This window comes from Centrocercus urophasianus, unplaced genomic scaffold (assembly GCF_019232065.1).
Source record: "Centrocercus urophasianus isolate 14NV4802_14NV808 unplaced genomic scaffold, USGS_Curo_1.0 seq_32, whole genome shotgun sequence".
In the NCBI taxonomy this organism is placed as follows: domain Eukaryota; kingdom Metazoa; phylum Chordata; class Aves; order Galliformes; family Phasianidae; genus Centrocercus; species Centrocercus urophasianus.
The window spans coordinates 9276329-9295040 of NW_024884889.1; the positions used below are offsets into that span (position 1 = coordinate 9276329).

Consider the following 18712-nt stretch of genomic DNA (forward strand, 5'->3'; position numbering starts at 1 on the left):
TAAATGTTCGAGAAACACACAGGAATTTCACAGCAATTTTATCCTAGCTGATAATGTAGCCAGGGGTATATTTAAAAAGAGAGTTGCAAAAAGTGGCATAGGAAGGTGAATTAGATCTGTAGTTGATCTCCCCTTCCGTCTAGGGGACACTGTGTTTTACAGAGCTATGCACAGGAAGAGGTCAGAAACAGCCAAGATGAACATCCTACAGAACAACATATTTATATGGAATCTGCCTACAGAATGGCCATCCTCCAGTCCAGCAATAGTTCTCCCCGTGGGACAAAAGGAAATTTGCTCCTAGCTCTTCTTCCCATCTGTAATAAGAAGAAATTATTTTTGTTAAGAACCCTATCAGTCAATAGTTCATTTCTTCCACATTTTTCATTCCAGGAACACCCATATGGGACTGCTACCAGTCTCTGGGTATTTATGTAAATCGAATTTTCCTAAGAAAATAATATTGCAGTGATCAGATTTGCAGACATCTTGTTTTCTTGAAATGCTGCTGTTAAAATTTAACAAATATGGGTGTGGATATATATACTTATCACATACATGTAGTCTTTCAGGGTTGGTTTATTTTTGAGTGTGAGAGTTATTTATAAGCATCTTAGATAGATGTAGGACATCTCAAGAAACAGCAGGATGGAATGTTTCAAGTTTTGTTCAGATGAAGCTTGCAGGAGTTAAAATGTGCTTTTAAAATGTTTGTAACACTAGGCACTTACAGCTTCTCAGGTTTCTGATATGCTCTGTATACGTTCCTGCAAAACAGTGGGATTAGAACAGCATCTTCAGAATGAAGCACTCAGACTCAGAAAATGAACAGTCTAATTGAATCGCTCCCTGTAAATACTCAGAGAGCAAAATCTGAGAGGTACCTTGAAAAAAAGTCACTCATGGTTTAATATGCCAAAACCCAAGAGTATAAGAGGTCAGAATAATAACAAGTATTATTTGATACTACTGGAAATATTTGTGTGTGTAAGCAATGCAGCTCTCCAGCCTGCAGCTGGGACCAAACTGTACAGCACAGAGAAATTTCTGTGCAGATGAATCTGCTAGTTAGAGGCAGAATGCTAAGCTTTGTAACTGTATTTTGCCCTTTTCCAGAGGCAGACCCTTGAGAGTCCTTCAAGAGTTCTTGAGATAATTCTGTAGGTCCTCCTTACATCTTTAAAGTATTTGACATAACATTTTGTGTCCACCTTGCTGTCCTTGAATAAAGATCATGGCTTTAAACCAGTGCACTTTTGTTCCACGCTATACGCTCTGATAGGAATTTCTTATCTAAGTAAACGCTCCAAAGCACATTTTATTACACTCTTTTTAAAATATTTCAAATTCAAATGACAACAACAACAAAGAAAAACATTTATTGCTCTAATACATCATAGCAAGTTGATATTATTTTTATAAAGTGTTTTAAAAACCCCGAGAACTAAAATACTGTTTGATGATTACAGAAACTGTAGGACGTGATTATACAGTGATTATACAGAACCTATATTCATTTTATACACAGAAGAAAGTTCAGGAAACAGTAAGCAGGAAACTCTTGTATGTATATGTGTGTTAGCTACAATTAGCAGCCCTATCCAGAAGATGCTGAGCACACTCAACACACTGACTTCAGCAAGTGTTAGAAGACGGTCAGCAGCTGTACGGATGGAGCCCAAAGGATGTTCTTGAAGGAGTATGTGGTAGCAGTGATGATATTTTTAAGACCATTTTTCTTATGGAATCACTAATAAAATAAACTTTTAACGGTCACTGATAAGCACCAGCTCACAACACTGCATGTGTCTGCATCACTTGCACATTACACTTCCTGGCACGCTGCACATACAATACACCTAGAATTCTCAGTGCAGAAAGAACTGAGAGGGTTGTTAGGTAGCACTCACAAATTATCACAGGGAACATGTACTTTTTAGTGGCATTTTAAACAGTGAAGTTGCAATATTATTTTAGTGACTACATTCCTTATACAAAGGAAAAACATAAAGGAGTCAGTTACATACTTCCTGAAATTTTAATACTGGCTTTCAGGTGTTCTCAATCTAAAGTGCTTTCATGTTTCATATATTTTTTTAAAATTTTCAATTTATACAAAAAAAAACCAACAGAATATTTATACATTTATTCTATATGCTTGTGAATGCAGTAGATGATTTAGTCTATTCCCGTTTCCTCACCCAAAAAATTGGCATTGCCATCTCCCAGATCTTCCTTTTGAAACCAAGTCTGTGAGCTTGTTCCTTGAATATAAGCATCCAGAAAATAGCAAATTCCAGGGATATCACTGGGAAAATTTGGAGGAAGTTCTTCTCTTGAGCGTGGCGTAAATACAAAACCTGGATACTCCTTTAATAACCTGTAACAAAAAACGAATTGCCTTGGTTAAGAGGGAATCAATCACTAATTGTTACTACATACACTAAGTAATTCCTCATGAATTCTTTATAAAACAGGTCAAAATTTACTTTAATATTTATGTTTTTTACTGAAAAGTTTAAAACAACTATTTACTTGGTAATCTTGATAACTCATTAAGTCAGGCACCAGTACAAACAGGAACATTGCCTCCCTTTTTTGTATTGTCACTGTTTTGAATATAGGTGCTGTATTTGTTGCAAGTTCTTGCAAAACCAATGTAGCTAGTTCAAAAACGAGAGCTAATTCAAATTAGCACATGAAAATGGCATCACAATTAATGTTACAACTAATGGAATACTGACAAGGTTATTAACTAAGCTATTCAGATCCTCCTGCCAACTCTAGGAATTTTTTCCACAAAACCTAATGGTCTTCAATATCTGAAACACAGATGGCTGTTCTTCAGGGATAAATATTGACGACTGGTACCTAAGGTTCCAAATAAATATTGCTACAGATGGGAGTTGTGCAAGATGCCATGCTCTGTATATAAATCCATGTAAATGGATTTTAATGTAAAAACATTAAACACAAAGACTGTTTTTGCATCATTGACTCAGGTGAAAAAGCATTCGGTGGCAATAATAACTATAGTTTACCCTTCAACTCCATTGCCTGTTTTCTAGGCATCCAAATAATTACGGTGTGAGTTTGGTTTTTTTCCTTTCGACAGTTGACTTATTTGAGATATTGCCTTGAGATGAATAAGCAGACAAACAGGGAGCCACTTACGCCTCAGAATATAAACAAGTTTTGTGTGAAAGAACTGCATAATGATTTTAAGAAAAGACCGTGGCCAACCTGATTCAGAACGATTTGCCGTGTGGACGTGGAAGAAGTCATTATTATTATTCTGACTCAGCTAAGCACTGGAGATGATAATGCTACGTCTCTGTTTAGACTGCATGATCCAAACCCAAGTTACTTATGTGTGCTCTAATACACCTGCTTTCACCTGCAGAAGATAATCTTTAGCTTTGCACCCTCTAAGTCACACAGTATTGCCGCAGGGGATTCCAACTTCTCTGACAACTGGCCACACAGTCCTGACACAACATCAGATACACAGCACCAAGCAGAAGCTGAGTACAGCCAGCTGTCTAGGCTACAGTTCTGAATGTAGCAGATTATTTCAATTACTCCTGTTTCTGCACCCCAAAAAAATGGTATTGCAGTCTCTCAAATCTTTATTAAAATGAAAAAAATCACTTATATCCATATTTCTGGTTATTTTACTCATCCAGCACTACGACTTCTTACTAGTGAATTCACTCTCTGTAGTTCATATTTAAAATTTTCGGCTATTCTGGAAGAAACAATAAAACTGTATGAGTTTTGTGGCATAAAATTCAGATCTTCACCTGGAGCGCAGACAGTTGCTATCACCAAATTTAAAAAAGGTTTTTAATGTTTTGTCTGGAATATAAAAGATACTATGACTTGGCCATGGACATATTGGCAAGGTAATTTTAAGTATAACTGAAGGTATAATACAAAGGGAGTGTTGGGCTAAGAGGACAAAGGAAATATATTTCCCATGGGAGAGCCTGCTAACTATCTGCACGAAACCAGATATCCTTTACTAAAAATGATCTGAGTGAATCATAAATAGTACAGCCTGGGTTCCACTCTACGAGGTTCAAACTGAGCTGGGATCAAGACATGCATAAAATAAACACTATCATGGTTGATTCACTGCAACCTATTCATTCATCTTCCCTAATCGAAAGAGAATGGGGATGTGTACAGTGATGCTTAACAAACTGTTTGATTAGGATGTTGTTTTCAAGTGCATCTGCATAAGCTTGGCATCCAGGAATTAAGGAAAATAATTTAGGTTAGGTGCCTTCATGGGGTGCTGCTGAATCAGCAGCTACAGATCTGACCTTGATTAGACAGGTTTGGCCCCCGATACCAGATGCTTTTCTACAGACTTAGACAGTTGGTACAGACAGCGGGTCTCCTGTTTCTCCAAATAACATTGCTTGCTATCCTATCTCTGGAATGCAAGGTAGCAAGCTCAGCCAGGGAAACCACAAATTAAGGGAGAAGCAGCGGATTGGTGGACAGAGCTGTAGCCGATAAGATGACCAAGCAGAGCGAGTCAAACATCCTCCAACTTGACCCGGGTCAAAGAAGACACAGCCTTCATCAAAAGACCACCAGAGGAACGTTGAGAGATACCACGCGTGCACAAAAGAACTGAGACTTGGGGCGGGGAGAAATATCAATCATTTTGGGGACTCACTGTAATCACCCAACCTTTTCTTGGAAACCTAATGCATACTTAAGCAGCTTGTTCTTTAAGTATGTGCTTTTCTTGCCCTCTGGTTTGCAGGCTTGGAGGGATTACCCACCTGCATCTGGCGTGTGCGCAGCGCTGATAAAACACACCTGCTTTATAACTCTGTGGTTACAGAGTTTGATTTTTGCACATCATCCAGTTTACAGTGAAAGCCACCTCCCTCAAAGATAAACCAGTTTTACGAGAGGCAAAAAAAGGCAAGAGGTACATAGCTTCAGGGCAAGAAGCAAATTTGCCCCAAGTCCTCCACTTATTTTAATCATAGCATCTGAAAAATAAATATCAGCTGTTCCATTTCACTCTGTTGCTGCTTCTGATTGCATTCTGAATAAAAATAGCTATTGTGCAATCATGAGCAGTCAGATAAAAAGAGTAAAAGGAAAACAGGGAAAAAATAACAAGATAACAAACTTTTACATTAACTATTTCAAGTGGAAATTTTACTGATGTACACCGTAAAGCACCATACCTGTAAGTTGTTGGGCTGACATTTATTTTTCGAGGTACACTGCAAGATTCAAACTTGTTGGCAAGGGTTACATTATTTCCAAAGAGGCAATAACGAGGCATTTTAACTCCAACAACTCCAGCAAAAACAGATCCAGAATGAAGGCCAATACGCATCTTTAAATAAAAGGCAGAAAATGTCATGATTAGGTAAGGCAAATAAAATGGTTGAAGTTTTAAAAATTCTTTTTTAATTAAAAAATAAAATTGAGTTGCTAATATAAACTGAGTTAGTACAGCCTACTGAATATGTCTGTACTCTGGTCATTACTGCTTGTAGATTGGAAAGTAGCCCAAATATATCTTGCTTTGCATAGTAAATCACTCTTCATCTGACATGACTGAGATAAAGTTGGTCTTTCTGGCAGTATATTCATCTAAAAACACCATCAGGAGTTACTATGACACTTAAATATTTTCCTAGGAGGAACTGCATGGCACAGTGTTAGACTGATGAAAGTTACTAAATTGAAATTGTAATTGCTTTGCTGTTAAGGTCAGAAGACAAGTCCTAGGGAACAGTGAAGAAAATATGTACATGCTCTTCAGCAATAGAAACGTTTTGATACCCCCTCTTTGCAATTCATAGTCTGAATTTTGAGTTTTGTTTAGTTTTCCTCTAAGAAGCTTCTAGAATTTATTCTTTCTCCCTATTTTAAAATTACTTTTAGAATGTAATAACATTCATCATTCAGAGCTACACAAGTAGCATTTGCATGGAAATTATAAACACTTAATATTGTCATAAATATGTTTCCGTATTTTCAGGCATAATTTAATTTGATATCGTGAAATACAAATATAATGGTCTTTATTTCCACCATTCTTAATACTGCTGTTCTCTGTGATAAATGTGAAGCCTGTAATCCTTGTGAAAAACATTTTCTTGGTCTTAGAACACAAATATTCCTTAAACCATAATCAAAGAAGCCTGAAGCTCCTTTTCTAAAGGGGCAAATATTAAAAATAAGCAAGTGCAAGACATAATTAATCAAGACACCTGTATTAAAAATAACAAGACCGTATTCCAGGTGGAAAGTTCAATACACTTTTGTGTCTCCACTGAAAGGAGGTCACAAATGTGACTACCACTGAATCTGACAGTGGCCTTGCCAGCAGTAGCACCATTCTTATGGTGACCAGCAACAGAATCATCTAAAGACGTGTGGATTACTGCAGTTACAGCAGGTCTCTGATGATTCATGCTGGTGACTGTTGCCTAAGAACACTTCCATGTTCTCCTAGGTTCTTATTTTGAAGGAGGATTAGTATCCTAATTAGAAAACAATAAAACTGATTGCTAGGGAGACAAAAACAGCAGCACATCAGTGTGCACCCATTAATTTAGCAGGAACTGGGTTGATTTTAAGACCTCTGCTTCATCTTTATTTCTCCACAACATTCATATTCATAGAAATAAAATAGTCAGCCTCTCCACCTGTACACATTTGATTCACCAACTTGTCTGAGTTAATGCAAATTTTCCTTGAAACAAATACCCCCAGACCAACTAGGCCATCAAAATTTTCCTTTTTTACCATATAAAATATTATAAAATAAAATATATGACCTTGATAGGCTCTCCATGGGGAGACACCACCTCATCTGACAGCTCCATCATCTTCAGGGCCATCAATGCTATTTGGACAGCATGGGTTTCACTTTCTTTGTGTAAACCTCCAGCAACACAGTAGGCATCTCCAATAGTCTCAACCTAAAACAGGTACATTTGTTCCTTAATATTACAACAGTCGTATAAAAGAATAGTCTGTGGCTTCAATATGCTACCTCTAAATTGACTGAGTCCTATTTGTCCTGCTAAATCATTTAAGTCTTGAATAAATCCTGTGGTATCCTTTAAAAGGCAAAAGTGCACAACTAGTATTTACTGCTGGGCACGACACTAGAATACTTTTCCTTGCTCTCCTACTGTCAGACACCTGTAGTTACATTAAACACATTGATTTACCCCAGATTCATAGCACTGTAACTGAAATTCATTTTAGAAATGACCTCTTAGGTTATGATGTGTTTCTTGCTTGGCTGCATATATTGCCCACTCTGTTCATAAACTTTTGTTTTTGTTTTATGATCTTAATATTTTTTTCCTAAAATGAAGGTTTTAGGCAAAATATTTTTGGACTTGTATTATTCTCTGTCCTGTTTTGTCTTTATTTCCTTTCCTGCCACATAGCCCCACATACAAGCAAAAAATGTTGTACCTTGTAGACATCTAACTCTCCACACTGGTAATCAAAGCGAGTATAAAGCTCATTCAGCATGGTTATAACCTGCATAGGTGAGCACTGGGAACAGATGGCAGTGAATCCGACAATGTCAGAGAAAAGCATTGTGACATTATTAAACTTCTTGGCTTGCACCACTTGTCCTTGCCACAGCTGCTGAGCAACTTCTCCAGGAAAAATAGAAAACAGAAGATCTACAGTCTTCTTCTTTTCCTCTTCAAGTGCTTGATGGGCCTGTTCAAGGGTTGCTTTCAGCTTTCCTAACCTCTTCTTCAGTCCATCCTGAGCTCTGGCTTGCTCTCCAATCAGAACAACATCTCTCAGTGCATTGTGAATAGGAATATCTGAAAGATATAATCCACGTCCTGTAAAATCTTCTAGCCTATCCACACATGGAGATCCCAAGAATAGGATTGCACTGGATTCAAGAATATAGATCATTTGGCCTTTGAGATCCATTACCTGAAACAGAACATTAAAGAAAGAAGGATTCATGCACACCATGCAAGGCAAGTATTTAGAAACAAGAAACACATTTTGCTGAACCATAGGAGAATTGAACTGATCCACAGTTCTCACATTTTCTTCTATTTGTTGGAGATACAACATGGAATACTAAATTGTAGAGGTAGATAATAAGTTCAGCTTATTTTTTAGGCTTAGGCTTCTGGTGCAAAAGATAAAGCAGCTTAAGGATTAAACACTAATGTGGTATTGGTAAGCATCAATTTTATCTTAGGGATCAAACAAAAATCAAAAGAAGAATTTTGTGCATTTTTACCTACCAATAAATTGCTACTGATTTGAGTGGCCAATAGATTTCTGATAAGAACTATACTGTTCGAGTCATGCACAACTTCTTCTGTAAGATGAAGTGAGAAAATGGGCTTCATTTTTATTGAAGTTTTATTAAAGTACGCACTGAGACTCAAAATTGAAATGCAGAAATTCCAGAAATAACTCATTTTCATGATCTAAAAAATCAATATTCTTTGTGTGTAATGCTGTTTCTGTGTTCTTCCCCTGTTCGCTCCTGCAACGTGGAAGGTGCTGAGGAGGTCTCCTTAATGTTGCTTTGAATCACCTTTTTTTTTGTGGTAGCAATTGCACCAGTAAAGGTATATGAATATAAAAGATGCAAAGTACAGAAGATAACAAAGACTGAATTAACACAAGAAACTCCCTTCCCCAAATTCAAAAGCTCTGTTTGCATCTAATTCAAGTACACTTTGGTAAAATTCTCCCTGCCCCATTTTTTGTGTTGGTGATGCTCTTACTCTCAGCAACATGGCATGCCACTGGCTTTAGCTCAATTTATTAGTTTCTCTCTGTATTTCCAATGACTCCTTCAAAATCAAGTTAACAGTCAAATTTCATATATGCAGTGGTTCAAGAGAATTTTCAGTCAATGTTGTTTTCAAATTCTGAATTATCTTACATTGTCCTCATAATAGACCATCATTATTAAGTTGTATTAGAGGTTGAAAGATAAGTGATGTAAAACACAACATTGTTTATTTTATGGCTATTTTAACTCTATCTATATTGCATGTCTCCAAAGAGGAAAACAAATTCATCTCTGAAGATTATAAAAAGACTCTTACCATAGATGACTTCAGATCAGTATTATCCCATCTTCTCACTCGTACAGTAAACTGCATATTTAACATTGTCATTATTCCACTAAATGTGCAGCTTATTTTAGGGGTAAGAATTTCAAAATATTCTTCAAAATTGGGCTTAGCTTGAAATTCTCTTCTGGTCAAAAGCCTTCTTATCCCATTTCCAACTTGTAGAACAGACATATCCTTGTCAAACATAAAATGGAACGGGAAGATCTTACAGAACACAGAGGCAGGAATCACAAGTGAAGACTGCGGTTTACATGGAGATAAAGAAGGCTTTGCACTTTTGACTTGTATAGAGTACAGCAAATAGGGCTGATTAACAAACTCAGTGCAGTCATTATGGAAACAAGGAGGCATGAGCATGACTTCCACCTCAGTTTCATACAAAATATGAGCCGCTGCTTTAATAATGCCAGACAGAATAAGACTTGTGATTTTCTTGGGAAAGAAATAATACACATTTAAGAAGTCCTGATCTTTCTCCAGGCATAATATAGAAACTTCTTCAAGTCTGTCCTTTTTCCCTGCTTCCTGACTGTGGCTACTTTGCTTCAGCAGAGTAGTGAAACTGTTCAAGAAGTCCTTAAGGGTTCCTCCAATAACCCCCAGTATGTGTTCATCCTCTTCATAGCATATTTTGAACAGCTCTTCACCAAGAGATTCTCGTAGAGACTCCACAGGAACACCTGCATGGAATTACATGTAAATCAGAACTACACTCGTCGTGCAATCTCAGGCTAGCCTCTAATTTTTTTTGTCCTAAACCTAATGAAATCAGCAATATCCTTCACTGATCCAGCACAGACAACTGAGGGCCTTCTCACTTAGGAGTCCTGCTGTGACCAACTAAGGTTGTTCTATCTGGTGCCTGAAAGACATGCAGAGACGGGTTGTAGTCTGGAACGATCCATTGTGCTGTGGTAGGAGCGTAGACAAAACGAATGCCCATTTTGGCACATGACTGAAACCCATCGAAATAATAATAATAAAAAAGTAAGAATAAAATCAGATCTGTGCAGATATACATGCTATGCCAAATCCAATCATTCAAATGACTCTAGGAACATTCCAAGGCTCTGAAACCAGTCAGCACAGAACAGCTCATCTTCACGGTAGCTGTATGCAAACTGATTGCTGGGAACATTGCTGGGATTGCTGCACAGCTGTTACTAGGAATCTTTTTGAAAAGGGTTATTTGCTACGTGATCAGCTTTACTGCTTGAGGTTACACAGGACGATGCTTCACTTCCTGGAAATGTTCATTTACTAACTTCAATAAGTACTGGCTGCTAGAGATGTAGCCTGCTCCCATATTCCAAATTAAAGCAGTTCTCATACCAGAGACTAGAATCCTTCAGAGGATGCAAAGAATCGAACATTTTCTCAACAGTTTTACACCACAAGATGTTACTAACAACACTTTACAACTCTCTCTAGGTGTTGGATGTTGGGGGTCAGCACAGACTTGATAAATTTTGACGCTCTGGGCTGTTGGTTGCCCAGAAACAGTTTATTTCATGTAATGTTGGCATTACTTCAGCCATCACGAGGAGGAAATGATTTAACAAGCCCAATTTATATAAGTATATATTATTTTATACATACATCATTTTACATAAATATTTGCACATGTAATATATTTGTACATGTAATATAGATGTATTATTAAACAAGAATGCATTACCTGCTGCAATAGCATGATCACTGATTATTTTTTCAAAATCTTCTCTATCGCCAGTTTTTCTGCAAAGATCATAAAAAAAAGAAATAAAACTCCTGAAAAATCAGGACAAACGGGATAGAAATAGTATGCAATAATATTTACTCCGTATTTACTCTGTAAAGATTAAGTTCTGCCAGTCAAATAGGGAGGTTTTGTTGTGTTTTTTTTTCTTCTCATTCAAAATGGGCCTTAGTAGGATCTCAGATTATCCTGTGCATTTGTGATAAATTTAAGTTTTAGTTGTCTGAACTCAGACTATGGATTGAGGCCAAATGCTGCAGCGTGTCATTGATTACAGCCTCTTACACTGCAACAACCCTATCTTTTGCTTCACTAGTATTTTGCTAGTTGTAAGTGTATTCATATTCACAAATAATAAATATTATATATATAATATACATACAAATATATAGTATAATTTGAGTATACATTCAAGCATTTCTTGGAATTACATTAAGTTAAAGAGAGGTAATAAAGCATTTGTTTTTGATAGGAAATACCCATCAACTCTAAAATTACTTGTCAATTGGTAGAAATCCTGATTTCTGTGTTATAAAACAGCAACCCTATGAGTTCTGAGGTTGATAAATATCAACCTGAATGTCAGACACAAGGTGATGAGATGTAGCTTAGATCAATCTTCGCACAAGCTGCGAGCCTTTGATACAGATTATCTGAATTTCCTTACTTGAAATAACTTAAATATGCAAAACATGCAAAAGCAACATAGATGTTTGGATTTGTTTTAGATTTGCCTTAGTACACTGTTTAGGATAGCATACTACTTTTTTTGCTTCAAACTAATTCTCTATATTCCAATACATAATTAAGACAGAGAAAGTATTCCAGTCAGCAATTATAATACACTTCTGACCAGCTATTAAGAATGCAAGCATACTAGAAAACAATTTATTTTTTGTATAATCATTTGAATTTAAAATTCTTTTCCCAGACTCTTAGAAATACCAGTGGTTTATTTATTATTAGAAGGCCATACAATTGTGAAATAAGACAACTATATCCATCTTTCCCATCTATGTCTGAGTGCTCCCTGAGTTCCCCCAGAACATCTGCTTATTTTAAGCAATGTTTCCCTGCACAAATGGCTAAATTTGCCCATTAAGCCAACTTAGATTGCATGAAATGACATGCACCAATTTAACAAGGTAAGAAAACACAGATTCCAGAAGTCCTGATCCCCAGCCAGCACTCCAGCCATTATGAACTCTGCAAAACATTTTTACTGCATGGTTTAGTTGCAAGTCTATTACACATACGTACCTGGTTTCTTTTATCCTGTGCTTTGCTAACGTTCTCTGAAGTGCAAGATTTAGTCTTTCAAACTGGGAAAGAAAGAAAGCTACATTGATTAAGTGTCGTTGCTGAAAATTTAATCATAACATTTTACACAGAGAAGAATTACTGTGCTGTCCTTGGGACCGCCATCTTTTTTCAAGCTGGTACAGTTAGAAAGAGTGTGTCATTTCTGTGCTTGGGGTTTAGATCATGTTGATGCCTTCAGCTCCATACAATCATAGAATGGCTTGGCTTGGAAGGGACCCCAAGGATCATCAAGTTCCAACCCCCTGTCGCAGGCAGGGCCACCAACCTCCAGATCTGGCTCTAGACCAGGCTGCCCAGGGCCCCATCCAACCTGGCCTTGAACACCTCCAGGGATGGACGGGGCATCCACAGCCTCAATGGGCAGCTGTTCCAGCACCTCACCACGCTCTCTGTGAAGAACTTCCCCCTGAGATCCAAGAACTTTCTCTCAGCATACAACTACCAGTACCTACTACTCCAGTACCACTATAACCTATAATTAAGGCCCCTTATTTGATGTGCATGTGTGGTTAGGCCTTCTAAAAAATGATGTGCTTCACCTCCAAATTGTCAGATGACAATAAAGATAATACTGCTAAAAATTAACTAACTCGACTTTCTAGCATAACTCATTACCCTCAAAAAAGAGCAATCCCTTAATTCAGAACTACTAAGATAAATAAGAAAAATTGATTCTGACAAAAAAAAAAATACAACACCCCAACAAAACAAAACAAAACGACACAACAAAAGAAGAAAAACAAATCACCTGCATTCTGCATTACACCCTCAGCAAAACATATTAAAAAGCTGTAACAACTAACTTTTCCTGAAATAATACTTTTTTTTTTTTTTTTTCAGGGCAATTTTCAAAATTGTCAAGGTTGAAATAATGATAGGTAGCACAGCTTCAAAAGCAGCTGCTACAGATCAACATAACATTCTTCGATTCAGACTACCTCCTTTTCTGTTTTTAGGACTATAGCGCTTTGAGACAGTGCTAGAATCACTTACACATGTAAAAAAAGAAATCTAGCTATGTATTCTACAAATGGTTTGGGTTGGAATGGACCTTTAAGGGGTTTCAAATGCTACAGGCAGGGACACTTCCCACTAGACCAGATTGCTCAAAGTCTCATCCAGCCTGGCCTTGGATGCTTACAGGCCTCCACACCCTCGCTGGGCAATTTATGTTAAAGTCTAAGCACACATTCCTCAAGTAGTATTAACATACACATGTATTACTATATATTCTAATAATGTCCTCCACTTTTTTTGTATTTGAAAGTGAGGTAATTAAGCTCATAAATAGTCTAAATGATAGAAGGACCAATTTGATCCAAAGTTTATCCTGCTTGCACTATATCATGGATTTCCACACACAGTTTACTGATGTCACAAGGGGTCTGTGAATCATGATATGGCCATGTATTTTAATGGGAAAGAAGATGAGGCTAGTTGCTGATGAGAAGCAAGGCACTTTAAAGTATAAAAGCAATGAAAAATGTTTTTAAACAAACAAAACCCTTCTATGAAGAATGATTGGGAAGGTTTCTGTCTAAAGAACCTGAAAGCTGACAGCATGAGAACAGACTACTATATCTGAACAAAGTTCCAATTCATAAAACTTCAATAACTGCTGATATCTGCGACAAGAACCTTGAGGTTCAGGAGCTTTGGGAATACATGGCCACAGCCTCCTTGACTTTGCTCTTAGTCCAAGTAATGGAATTGTAATAAACTGAGTATTCAGAGATGGCCGTTCACTGTCATCCCAACACAGACCAGTCTATTCGTCCATGTTTTCAGCAAAATTTGAGGTATACCCACATATTGGATGTCATGCAGTGGCACTTTCTTTAAAGCTGTAGTTCTCATATACAGAAATAGCATGCACTGTGTCTGTTCTCACTAGAACTGAGCAGAGACTATTACTGAAAATATACTAATTAACCCAGTGTTTCAACATAATCATTGCATTTCCCAGTTGCACAGATACTCTGTTCAGTCTCTCCAGGGCAAAGAGTCAGGCATGGTTTCTGCTGGGAGGACACTGGAACTTACATGACAAGTTCTGTAGTCTTTGCTCATTTAAATCTAGTAGCTATGACACAGCTCACAAACGACAAAAGTTCTATTTCTTTGTTTGAACCATTTGCCCAAATATATGCTTTAGAATTTTCCTTTGCATTAAACATGGACATGAATGTCTTTAAAGTAATATTGCAGGAGGTTCACATAATAGCAGATGAAAACAGTGAATTTATTTGTATATTTATTTGTGATAACAAATGATATGCATAGCCTGGATTCAGTTAGGTGAATTGATTAGGTAAACATATAATTCATGTAATTAGCTACCAGGGCAGAGTTTCTCCAACTGTATCTCTATGTTAAAAAAATTCTTTGGAAAGACATGCTCTTAAGAGGAACGAGTAAAATGAGCAGTGGGAGACTGCAAATACAGGACAAAATATAGGGAAATACAGTGGAAGAGCAGACAAAACTGATTGTGGCAAAATTGTATCAAAAAAGGAATTGGAAAGGATGAAATGACGATTTAACCTCTGCTGACCTACATAGTAATACAAACTCTGAAGTCAAAATGGCTTTCAGAAGGCTTAGATCTAAAGGCTTGCACAAAATGCATTTTAATGTACATAATGAAACACTGGTGTTAATACACAGTATCCATTTACCTCAGGAAATATTAGTTTGCAGATGCTTTCAGTTAACGTGTGCAGGTACACTCTACTTCTGCTCGTTTTCCTTTGTGGAAGGTTTCCTTGAGTGTCTTTTTCATGGACTTCTTTGCAGATGGGCAAAGCTGCTCTGGAGCTGTTTTCTGTGCAGCCCTTCTCATGTTCATCAGCAATACGACTTTGAGTCAGTAAGGAGAAAGGACATTCCCCTGTGATCTTCAAGTCTTTCAGTTTTGTACAGAACATGCTGTACTGTCTATTAAGGATAAGAGTACTTGGCTTGGTATTTAATAATACTCTTCTGTTTACTAACAAGAGAAGAAGATGCCAGAATATTTGATGAAGCAACCACCATGGAAGATTATTGGTAGCTATAAATCATCTCAGGAACAAATGTGTGCCCCTAGAAAAGAAGAAAGGAAAAAAAAAAAAACAAAAAACACACAAATGTATTATTTTATTTTCTCCTTCAAAAATGAAGTGGCAGTTTATGCCATGCATGCATTAAAATAATGGCTTTCTTAAAGCCTTGCTCAAGAAAACACTTCAGCTTTGCTCATGCAGTATTTTAAGCACGTATTCCCTACTGACTGGAATGCTTCAGGTATTTAGAATTGTGTGCATGGCTAAGTGCTTGGCTGAATCGTGGCTCCAGTGATTAAGGCAGAGGAGCTGCTTCATCTGATACATCTTTGTTCATGGTGATGGATGAGGTTCCTGAAAGAGCAAATAGCAAAGTTCTAACGAGAAAAATCTTTTTAATTCTTCATAAGCAGCTATTAAAACTACTTGAAGTGGCACAATGAACCTGATTTGTAATGGATGCTTAAATCTCCATTTAATCAATGCCAAAGGCATCCTTCTTGGAGCAGAGAACTATTTGACTGAAGTCAGCCCTCAACTGCCTGGAACAGCAGACCGTCCAAGACCATGGGTTAGTGCCTGCTGTAAAAGCCACAGCTACTGCCCACAGCAGGTAGGAAATAGGCCACGTAACTGATGTAGCTGCTTGGAAACACCAGGAGATTTTATGCTTTTAAAGGTGATGCCTTTCAAACAATGCATTAAAGCCAGAGTTGAGCATTTCAGTTTAATTTGGAATTAATTCCCTGTTTGTTTTATTTATTTCAGTAAGACTTAATTCATTTTCCATTGACCATACCTCATTTAATCAGATCTCCTCATCCCCATGCAATTCAAGATAACCCTTGAGAGCTTCTGGCAACTCTTGAAGCAGCTGAAGCATTACATTTCTCTCTCTGGAGGTACAGCCCAATAAGGTTTTCTTTCAGAGGCACTGTGGCTTTAATTGTGTGCACCACACTGCTTATTCCTCCCTCCGAGACAACTGAAGGGCCACTGGACCGAGGTAAAAAATAACTAATTCCCTAATACAGGTTATGAACTGCTGCTTTTGAAACAGCTGTAATGAATGGCACGGCAGGGGAGTGCTGCACGAGTGCTGCAGATGAAAGCAGCAACAAGCAGAAGGCACTCTGGCTGGACCTCCTGCTGAAAAAAATACCTGGCAGAAAAGGCCCTTTTCAAGTGTGCTGCAATGCCGATGGTGGCAGGCCAGCTTCCCGAGGGTATCTATCGAAACTGTTATTGTAAGCATCTGTAAACACAGGGAGAAGAAGAAGAGGCAAAAGAATGCTCGCGTAAGATTTTATATTCCTGATTTCAACGCTGAAATTGACTTGTTTCTACTATATGAATATCAGTAGCACTTTATTTTTTAGTGCTGCATGCTCTTGAGTAGCAAACGTGGCAGAGCAACGTTCCAAGCAAGGATCACGCTCTCTAGATATACATGAACACATATTGTTAATTGTTATAATATAAGCATCGTTATATATACATAAATATTTTTCTTCAGGAGCCATTATAAAACCTCATATTACATTATTAAAAGAGAAAAGCAAAACAACAACAAAAAATCCACCTTTCCTGTACTTAACTGTACTTCTTGTTGAATTCGTGCATTGAAATACTGTTAAGAGAAGGGATAACATTTATCATATACATTTGAACCACTGTCAAAGGATGAGAAGATCAGTGGCTGTGATGGAACTTACATGTGTCTACTTAAACATTCTGCTGTTTGGGGCCTTAGATTTCAACATATTTCTACTCCTAGATCTTAAAAGAAAAAAATACTTGAATTTTGAAAGTTGGGTTGGGCTTTTTGGTTTGTTTTTTCCCCTATTGCTGGTGGAACTATTTTTCTGTTTCTAGAAGCTAGTAATCTGGAATTACATGGGGAAGCTCGCTGGCATGCTAGGATAGTGTATTAATTAGTGTACTATTAGTGTAAATGTCCTGAAGTTCTTGTTTTCCCATGAACAAAGGGAATGGTCCCTTGATACATATATCCCAGTTCGAACCAGTATCAACTTAACAGGCACGACAAGTTTAAAGTGGTGACCAAAGCAAGATTATGCACTTGGCCTGCCAATTCCACTTGGTATCCTAAGTGTACCTTGCACTTAATCTACCTAAAATTCAGCAAACATATCATTTTCTAGGAAAACCTGCCTCACTCCAACTGTAATTGGGCAGTGTTTGTTGAACGTCTGTCAGGAGAAGGACTGTGAATCATCTGTGTCGTGTTTAAAGAAGAAATTCCAGCAGTATGATGGACTTCAAAAAGTTATAAGAAAGATGAGATACGGTACGTGTCACAGGTTGAATCAAACACTTGCAAATGCGTTTCAAGAATTATAAACTCCAGCCCTCCCATTTTTCACAGCGTTTAAAAACATTTTCTGACCATGAGAAAAAAAAAAAAATATGGCACTTGAAAAAATACGGAAAAGTTTCTGGTTTTGATCCCTCTCCAAACATGCTCTGTGAGAGCTTATCCCACGGGAGCAGCAGTGTTTTATACGAATTCTTCATCTCTGCTGTATTAATTGCTGTCGTATTTACCTTTGGAAGCAAACTGAAAAATTGAAATGAAATAATCTGTGGTGAGAACAAACTGCAAGCAACAAATTTATTTAGTGTCTGGCTGAACGCAGCGTGGCACTGTGCCACTCAGCAAAACTCAGATGACTTCACATGGCATAGTCATAGCAGTAGAATAATTTAACAGTGTTCAAAATGGTTTGTGCAAACATTTCATTGTGTATTTACATCTGTACTTGTCTTACAGCCAAAAGGTCTTCCTGTATGATTATTTGTACTAGCTGCTTCTGAATATTTTCCTCTGCTAAAACAGTTCCTTGACAATTCCATGAAATAGAGTGCAATGAATAAATCATGCAGTAAAACCGCCTTCTATTAATGCAGTCATTTATAAGAATTAAGCAACAACACTTGCTAACAGTAGCTTAAGTTGTTATTTAATCTTAAAGACATGGGAGGAAAAATTAGACGCGATGTGAAATACCTTTTTCTGTACATAAGCTACGTCATTCCATCAGAGAAGCATATGTCATGCCATAGTGTCTCTTTTTATTTTCAGTCAGACATCTCAGTTAGGTGAACTTCTGCACACCGAGCCATAATTTTAAAAATATATATAAAAAAAATATAAAAAAATGTATACTGACTGATGCAAAAAAACCCTTAAAATATATCACTGACTGGATCTAACTTTCTGCAGCACAAGAGCAATTGCAGTGCTTGAAGGAGCTTAGTGTGGTCTGGAAGTCATTGCCTGAACGGCAAGTAGTTGTTAACATCTGTCTTGTCTTTATGCAAAATGGAGACTTGCAATTCCCACCAAGCTCTAATCCTCATGGGATTAAAGAAATCACTGCCTTTTACCCCTTGCCAGCAGGTCTCTGCACAGAGCAAGGCACGATCTCTTTACACACAGGCAAACCACA

The 18712-nt window shown here is 37.4% G+C and overlaps 1 protein-coding gene across 2 annotated transcripts in view; it reads right to left on the minus strand.

Annotated features, from left to right (window-relative positions):
- Positions 1–561: 561 nt before the first annotated feature.
- GUCY1A1 (guanylate cyclase 1 soluble subunit alpha 1) overlaps positions 562–18712 on the minus strand; it is a 31989-nt gene continuing 13838 nt past the window's right edge. For both annotated transcript variants that reach the window (XM_042829859.1, XM_042829860.1), the window contains 8 exons: positions 14874–15279; positions 12133–12194; positions 10813–10871; positions 9105–9814; positions 7477–7962; positions 6825–6968; positions 5217–5371; positions 562–2380 (listed from right to left, as the gene is read on the minus strand). In XM_042829859.1, the coding sequence (XP_042685793.1) occupies positions 2179–2380; positions 5217–5371; positions 6825–6968; positions 7477–7962; positions 9105–9814; positions 10813–10871; positions 12133–12194; positions 14874–15122 (2067 nt within the window). In that variant the 5' untranslated portion in view covers positions 15123–15279 and the 3' untranslated portion in view covers positions 562–2178. The remainder of the gene's footprint in view (positions 2381–5216; positions 5372–6824; positions 6969–7476; positions 7963–9104; positions 9815–10812; positions 10872–12132; positions 12195–14873; positions 15280–18712) is intronic.